Source organism: Saprolegnia diclina (genome assembly GCF_000281045.1).
Source record: "Saprolegnia diclina VS20 unplaced genomic scaffold supercont1.50, whole genome shotgun sequence".
In the NCBI taxonomy this organism is placed as follows: Eukaryota; Oomycota; class Saprolegniomycetes; order Saprolegniales; family Saprolegniaceae; genus Saprolegnia; species Saprolegnia diclina.
The window spans coordinates 138271-146470 of NW_008246117.1; the positions used below are offsets into that span (position 1 = coordinate 138271).

General features: G+C 59.7%; 4 protein-coding genes across 4 annotated transcripts; 3 read left to right on the forward strand and 1 right to left on the reverse strand.

The window, feature by feature from the left end:
- Positions 1 to 204: 204 nt before the first annotated feature.
- SDRG_12497 (hypothetical protein) lies at positions 205 to 1274 on the reverse strand (the record flags this gene model as incomplete). Its single annotated transcript, XM_008618569.1, has 3 exons — positions 205 to 490; positions 869 to 1139; positions 1193 to 1274. The coding sequence occupies 3 exons, from the start codon at positions 1272 to 1274 to the stop codon at positions 205 to 207; spliced, it is 639 nt and encodes a 212-aa protein (XP_008616791.1).
- A 487-nt stretch (positions 1275 to 1761) lies between these two features.
- Positions 1762 to 3948, forward strand: SDRG_12498 (hypothetical protein; the record flags this gene model as incomplete). Its single annotated transcript, XM_008618570.1, has 1 exon — positions 1762 to 3948. One exon carries the CDS (start codon positions 1762 to 1764, stop codon positions 3883 to 3885), a length of 2124 nt encoding a protein of 707 aa, XP_008616792.1. The 3' UTR covers positions 3886 to 3948.
- A 658-nt stretch (positions 3949 to 4606) lies between these two features.
- On the forward strand, positions 4607 to 4852 carry SDRG_12499 (hypothetical protein; the record flags this gene model as incomplete). The annotated part of the gene is made up of 2 exons (XM_008618571.1): positions 4607 to 4713; positions 4765 to 4852. The coding sequence occupies 2 exons, from the start codon at positions 4607 to 4609 to the stop codon at positions 4850 to 4852; spliced, it is 195 nt and encodes a 64-aa protein (XP_008616793.1).
- Positions 4853 to 5631: 779 nt separating this feature from the next.
- Positions 5632 to 7515, forward strand: SDRG_12500 (hypothetical protein; the record flags this gene model as incomplete). The annotated part of the gene is made up of 2 exons (XM_008618572.1): positions 5632 to 6664; positions 6884 to 7515. 2 exons carry the CDS (start codon positions 5632 to 5634, stop codon positions 7513 to 7515), a joined length of 1665 nt encoding a protein of 554 aa, XP_008616794.1.
- Positions 7516 to 8200: the final 685 nt, after the last annotated feature.

Below are 8200 nucleotides of genomic sequence, written 5' to 3' on the forward strand. Positions count from 1 at the left end.
CGCCAGTCGTGTACAAGCGGCGTCCTATTGGTCGACACCGATTCCGTAGCAACACCGAATGACGTGGCAGTCGGTAGTGGTTGCATACTTTGACACCCCCCTTGAATCGGTGTGGCCGAGAGGGAGAGCCTTGGGTCTTGCTGTACGGCGTCTTGCTCGGTCGCGCCGTCAGTCGTCTTGGTTGGGCGCCGAGTGTCGTTTGGTTCATCGGGTGTTGAAAAGGCGATGCATGTGGTCGCTCATGCCGTTGTGGCCTTCGTGGGCGCGGTGTTCTCCGACGTCGCGCTTGCGCCGGGACGTCTTGTTAGTGGTGGCGTCCTTCGTTGTGAGTGCTTGTGCCCGTGCGTGTCGGTGCGTTGGTCTTGCTGCCTGGTGGGCTGTTGTCGAGTCTTCGTGCTGCGCGGGCTTGTACGCCGGCGTAAGCTGTGGCTCGTTGTCCTTGGGCGCTGTGGCGGTTGCCGTGCGTTGCGTCGCGGGCGGGACGTTGCGTCTGCGGAGTCGATGTTCTTGTCGCGCGGCGTCCTCGGCGGAGGGCCGCGAAAGGCTACGTGTGCGCCGCTTCGGGTAGCCATCGCCTGTGCGCGGCTTGAGGTGTCCGTCTCGCGGGCCGAGGTGATAGCGTCTTCCTTGTCGTCGGATCGCGTCGTAGCGCGGCCATGCTGCCCCCTTTTCGGCGACAAGGGAAGGCGCGTTCGATGCTCCGTCCTGGCGGTCTGGTGGCGGCGTGAGGCCGTCGGCTTCTTCACTGGTGGGACGTGGTTGTCTTGATCGCCGCGGCGGTGGCTGCGCCAGTCTTCTCGTGGGCGTGCGTGCATGCTCGCCGTGGTATACCTTGCGGGCTCCCTGTCACGGGCGCCGGTAGGTGTACTTGTCCTTGAGCTGTACCGACTCCCTGTTACGGGCGCCGGTAGGTGATGGTGTCCTTGGGTCTTGGATGCGCGTCGTGCGCTGCTTGTCGACCGCGCTCGTTGGTTGGCGCGGGATGCTTGATGGTATCGTTGTCGTTGTCGTTGTCGTTGTCGTTGTCGTTGTCGTTGTCGTCGTTGCCGTTGTCGTGCGCTTCGTGGCCGTGGTTCCTGCCGATTTCGGCACTTGGTTGACGAGTGCGCGGGCGAGCTGCACTGGTTGCTGCTCCCCTTCTAGCCGCTGCTGGGCGGGCCGTTGCTTCTCAACGGGCTTGTGGGCTCCGAACTGGACGCCTTGTAGTTGTTCTTGGGTTGCGCGCTCTTGATCGGTGAGTGGGAGCGCGGTCGATGGCCGCCGGCGCGGCGCATCGTTGGGAGCGCTGGTCGTCTCGGGCACTCTCTGCCGTGGAGAGGGGCGCGGTGGTCTTCGCCGTGTCGCCTTGGAGGTCGTACGTAGTTGGGCTCATAACCTGTCAGAACGAGCTGACAAGGCGTGGCAGCGGCGAAGAGACTTGCGCCCGCAGGGCGCCAAGGAGAGGCCAGAGATACAAAATTCGAGAGTACATTACATAGATAACTTATGGTAGCTACGCTGTAGCTGTGCGCCAGTCGTGTACAAGCGGCGTCCTATTGGTCGACACCGATTCCGTAGCAACACCGAATGACGTGGCAGTCGGTAGTGGTTGCATACTTTGACAGTACCATCAAGCTGCGCCAGTAGTACAATTTCTGCAACAACTTCCTTGGTGTTGCTAAAGCTGTCGATGTCGCGTCGCTTCAAGATCGCAACACGGTCCTTTCTATCCTTTTCCGGATCCGGATGATGTGACAACCCCACGACACTTGATATTGCGGCATGGCGGCGTCGACGGTGCTGCGGTCGTCGGACCTCTTCGCTGCTATCACCGCCCATCAAGACGGACTCACGGAAGCGATGGCCGATGTCCAGATGCTCGCTGATGCGGTGCACCTCACGCTACCCAGCATCGGTCGCCTACGGCACCTCGTGAACGTCCCGGCGGCAATTGCGGCGCTGCCGTACCTTCAGCGGTATCCCGACCCGACGACCAAGCTTTCAGCGCACGCGCTCTTTGTGTCGCCGACGGTGGCTGATCCAGCCTTGGCGCTGCACCTCTCGATTGTCCAAGGCCATATGGCGATCGTCCGGCAATGGCTTCGACATGACGCGACGCTCGTCACATCAGCGACGCTCGAGCTTGCGGCGGCGTCATCTCAAGGAGCCATTTTGCGGCTGCTTTTTGCGCGTTATCCCGAGCTTGCAACGCCCAAGATGATGGACCTCGTGGCCATGGCGGGCGATTTGGCACTCTTGCGATGGCTGCACGAAGCTGGTGCGATCTGTACGACCGCTGCAATGGACGGTGCAGCGATGAACGGCCACTTGGACGTCGTCGTCTTCCTACATGAAACAAGAGCCGAAGGCTGCACGGTGGCGGCAGTCACGGCGGCGGCCGCCAACGGCCATGCCGACATTGTCCGGTATCTCTTCAACCATCGCACTGAGCGCGTCGACGCATGGCTCTACTACGATGCGCCGCACAGCGACCACAAGACGCACCGTGTAGAAGGAACAACGTACCTCGAGGCCATCGACTTGATCATGACAACAACCACAACGCTGCATGAAAACGTTCTTTTGACCAGCATCGAGCGCCTCGGGCTGCCCGCGCTGCAGCACATTTACGCGAGCGGCTACCAGCGCATCACGCCACAATGCCTCGAAGTCGCGCTGTTGCGACAGGACCATTCCATGCTTTCATTTGCGCTCCACGCTCTGTTCGAAGCGCATGCGTCTGGCATTGGCGAGTGGCAACCGCCGGATGAGGACGAAAATGCAGTGGAGAACAATCTCAGGTTTGGCTTTCCGACTCGCTGGCGTGACTACGCTTTCTTGGACACGGCGGCGTTTTGTGGCAATCTTGCCGCGATCCAGCTGCTGCACGCCAGCCGGCTGCGAGGTGCCACCGAGCGTGCAATGGCGAATGCGGCCTGCAATGGCCACCTCGAGGCGCTCCAATGGCTCCATGCGCATCGTCAGGACGGCTGCTCGGCCGACGCAATGGCGCTGGCGGCCGCGCGTGGACATTCGGACGTTGTCTACTGGCTTTTGAACGTCTATCAGCTGCCGCTGACCAATGCCGTGCTCGCGTCCGCGGCGGCCAATGGCAACCTCCCGCTCGTGCAGTACCTACTGTCGTGGCTGCCAGGTGCGAGCGATGACGTCGGCGACGCAACCGTGCTTCAACTGCGTGTGCCTTCGCAGGATCGGTTCAAACTCAACATGGCCGAGTACTTTGACGGCCGTCCGACCGACTGGGCTGTTCGCCGAGGCCACCTACAGGTGCTTCAATGTCTCGTGGCTTATGGCTGTGTGGTGTCGCCCGTGGCCATAAACGACGCTGTACAGCACGGCCATCTCGATGTCATGGTCTATCTCCACGGCGTCTTTGACCAGCGCTGCTCGACGTTTGACGCGCTTTCGAAGGCCGTGTGCCATCATTCGATCAGCGTGCTCACGCATGCTCTTTTGCACCACACTATTTGGGCGGCCACGGACGACGTCGACGAGCGGGCCCTGGACGTGCACATTCTCTGCGTCTATGTCGCTCGACGCGGCGATGTGGCGATCCTCGACCTTGTGGCCAAGACCTTTGCCCTCGACTGTCTCCGAGATCTGCCCCGGCGGGTGCAAGAGCGCATGCTCGTGCGTGCGGCCGCCCATGGACATCTCGAGATGCTACAGTATCTGGTGGAGACGCATGGCTTTGCATGGACCAGTGCCGTTGAGAGCGCGGCGCGCAACGACGGCCGAAAGCGCGTACTTCGGTATTTGGCGACGCTGGGCCCGGCGGTGCCGTCGGCGTACGCGCTCGGGGACGTGGCCCTCGCGCGCGAGATCTTTGATCGGTCCCGTCGACGCGTCATGGTCGACGGACACCCGCGTGTGCAGCCCATGTAAGGACGCCGCGGATATGCGTCAATCAGCATTAAACAATAAAACCATTTGTATGAAATTCGAGAATGTGGCGAGACTGGCTGGCACGATGCAGTGTTTGCAGGGGCATTTTGGCTGGTCGAACCGGACGACACAGTGGTGCCACCCAATGCAAACACGATTGGCGAGTCGTCCGGTTGGCGACGAACGTGCTCCGCCTTCTTTCCTACGTTCTCGATTGTGTGTGACGCACACGCGTCATATCGAGACAACGATGTCGTCGAGTGGTGTCCGCTGGATGACATCGACGATGGTGACGACGCCTTCGACGACAGTGACGGCACCGAAGAGTACTAGTATGTAGTCGAGGACCCAATTTGCTGGGGCGACTGCACCGCAATGGATTCGACAGCGTTCCTAGGGCGAACTTATGACGATCCAGCTACTCCATGCCAGTCGTCGTTGGTGCGCCACGGAGCGTGCAATGGTTTACGCGGCCTTCAATGACTCCCTGCGCATCGAACGGACGGCTGCTCGGACGACGCAGTGGTACTCGCCGCAGTGCGTGGGCACGCAGGCGCCGTCTATTAGCGCGTACTAGTAGTCATCTACGGCCGCCAAACCACGCCGCGCTCGCGTCCGCAGCAGCCACGGGCAACCTTGCCCTCGCACAGTACCTTGTGCAATAGCTGCCAAGCGGCGCTGCTTTGATCGCGTCGGCCGCGGGGGTTGTCGCTACGCAAGGATGCCGTCGCTGCATGGCTATCGTGGCAGCTGTCGTGGCGAGTACTTTGACCGCTGGCCGACCAACTGGGCTGTTCGACATGGCCACCTCGAGATCCTCAGTGTCTCGTCGCAAATGGCTACGTGGTGGCCTCTGTGGCCAAGGAGATTGCTGTTTAGTGCGGTCGCGTTCCCCATGGTCTACCTCCACGACGTCTTTGACCAGCGCGGCTCGACCGTTGACGCGCTTTTGCCTGTCACTCGATAAACTTTGTCACCCAAGCTCTTTTACTCCGCGCGCTATGGTCGACCAGTAGTTACGATCGAGATGATGACCACACCCACGACACTCTCTGCGTGTATGCGGCCCGACGCGGCGGCGTGGCGATTCTGGACCTTGCGGTCACGACGTTTGCACTCGATTTACAGCCCTGACAGGTGCGAGAACTCGTGCGGCCGCCCATGGCCACCTCGAGGTGCTAAAGTATCTGGTGCAGAAATATGGCTCCGCATGGAAAGTGTCGCGCGACAAAGGCGCCGAAAACGCGTGCTTCAGCTCTTGGCGACGCTAGGGCCAGCAGTGCCGTCGGCGTTTGTGATCGGGGACGAGATCCTTACGTGCGAGCATGACGTGCGAGGACGTGCGAGGCGTACGATGACTCCCGGCGGTACGTGTCCTCGTGCCGATCGTGTCATACCGGTATGTATTGTAGCTTGTTGCATGGACGCGTTGCAGTGGTTGGTCACGCAGGCGGGAGGCTTGTCGACCGCAAATCAAAACTTTTGCAATTTTCTTAAATCAATAATGTCTGGTAACTGCGGTTTCGTCACGTTAACAGATGGTATCACAACAGGTGTCTACGTATCAAAACCTTCACTCAGTCGACATTGGACTAATCGCGCGCATGATGGTCTTAGTCTGGTTTCATCACGAAGCCCAGTGGTATTTTCGACATGGCCACCAACGTCCTTCGGGCACAGGACCTACTCGCTGCCATATTCTCCTACCAGCATGGACTGCGTGAGGCTCTTGCCGACGTTCAAAGGATGGTCGACGCGATCGAGCTCGTGCTGGTGCCGCGCTCGAGCGACCGTTCAGAAGCTTACCTCACCAACGTCCAAAAGCGATTTACGTCACTGCCGTACCTTCAGCGGTACCATCTCCCGACGACCCAGCTAGCGACACACGCGCTCTTCGTGTCGTCAACCAGTTTCGATCCGGCGCTGGCGCTGCACCTCTTGGTCGTCGAGGGGAATACCTCGCTCGTTGACGAGTGGCTCCACTACAACCCCGCACTCGTCACGTCCGCAACCCTTGAACTCGCCGCGGCCGCGTCCCAAGGTTCGATCTTGCGCCAGCTTTTTGAACGGTATCCCGAGCGTGCAACGCCAAAGATGATGGACCTCGTGGCGATGGCAGGCGATTCGACGCTCTTGCGGTGGCTGCACGAAGCTGGTGCGAACTGTACGACTGCAGCAATGGACGGTGCGGCGATGAACGGGCACTTGGACGTTGTCGCCTTCCTACATAAAACAAGAACCGAAGGCTGCACGATGACGGCGCCGACGGCGGCCGTCGCCAACGGCCATGCAGCAATTGTTGCCTTTCTTTTTCACCATCGCACCGAGCCCGTGGAGTCCTGGCTGCTCTACCGTAGCCCGTACGACGATATCAAGACGTATTGCGTTGACGGTGCCCAGTACCTTGACGCAATCGATTTGGCGGTGACAAGGACGCGACTTGTTGAAAGTAGCCTGCAGCCTATACTCCAGTGTATGGGCCTGCCCGCGCTGTCCCATTTTCATCATCGCGGGTACCTCGAAGTGACAGCTCGTACGCTCGTCTTGGCCGTAACGATGCGTGATCACGCCATGCTCCGCTACGTGCTCGACGTCGTCGACAAGTCAGTAGTGACAAAGACGTCGGCGTGGGCGAGCTGCGACGCTATGGACATTGCCGCGTTTGATGGTGACGTGGCAGCGCTCGAGCTCTTGCAAGCCAGTCGAATCCGGTGGAAGCCAACGCGCGCATTGGCGAATGCAGCCTACAACGGCCATCTGGACGTGCTGCAGTGGCTCCGTACCTACCGATATGACCGTTGCGGCGAGGACGCCATGGCGCTGGCGGCGGCGCGGGGGCATCTGGATGCAGTGCGATGGCTCCACGAAGTCAACAGACGGCCCCGGACACATGCCGCGCTGGCCACCGCTGCCTTTTTGGGCAACAGGACCTTGGTACATTAACTCTTACCGCTGCCGCTGGGGGCCGTTGATTCTGTGACGGATCCGTGTGGCGAAGGCAGCTTTCAACGCGCGCACCTTCCGCGGGGTGCCGGGGGGCTCCTCGGTCGTGGCAATGGCGACTACGTCACGGGTCGAGCCGCCGACTGGGCAGCGCATGAAGGCCACCTTGACATTCTTGTACTTTTGGTCACCCACGGCCATCGCTTGTCGCCAACAGCTATCGACAAGGCCGTCGTGCAAGGCCATGCGCCTGTCGTCTCGCATTTACGCAGCGTCCACGGACAACGCTGGAGCTCTCTCGCGCTTTCGCACGCCATCACCAACTGTCATCTCCATGTTGTGGCTGACCTCACCGGGTACGAATCACCGCACAAGGCTATGGGCTGCCGCGACGCTGCTGAGATGCTCTTTGAAAACGCCACCAAGACGGGCAGCGTTGCCATACTCAAGCTTGTTACGCAAGCCTATCCGCTTCGAACGCCCCTGAATCCGCTGCTGGCGGAGCGCTGCATGGTCCACGCTACGCTTTCTGGCCATTTCGAGATGGTGTGTCACTTGCACAAGGCGTACGGTGTCGCGTGCACACCCGCGGTGCAAGGTGCAGCCGAGCAAATGCGACGCAAGAGCGTGTTGCAGTACTTGGCCACGGGCAGCATGCAGCGAGCCAGCTCCCTTTTTTCGCTGTAATATGAATCCAGTATTATTGTCGGCGTCTTTTGAAGTATATGTCCGTATATTGTAGTTGGGAAGACATCGGCGGGGCTCACCAAAGCCGTGGATTCAAGTCGACTGAATCCCCGTAGTGAACGGTTGTGAACGAAGAGTCGAAATAAACGTGATTGGAAGTGCCGGCCTTGCGATTGCTCGTCCTCTTGAACGACCGCGACGATAACCCGAGCTGCAGGATGGTCCATGCTTGACTATTTGTGCAGACATGAAAGTTTGTTTTCCGGAAATCTCTTTTTCCGCAAAGCTCGGTTTTCCACTGCTGAGATTATTACGCCTGAAATTGATCGTCAGCGCAACGATAAAACCGGTAGCGCCGCCCGTGGTTCGCGCCCCTCACCGCCTGTAGTGCGCGCCAATGTAGGCTCCATGAGTGGTGGCAGAGCATTTCCCATGCGCACCCACAATTTTCGGAAGAATAAACTGTTTTCGGAAATCTGAGGCCCTCGAGCGTCAACATTGTGGACACTCTATAGGGTCTCGGAAGGTTACCTCCATAAATACATATGTGCAGACTGAAGGTTTCACTAGAAGAGCGCAATATGACTGCAAGCGACGTCCTCCGATCGCGGGAGCTCTTCGCCATCATTGCCGCGCACCAGAGCGGGTTACCCGAGGCGGTCGCCGATATACCGCGCCTTACGAG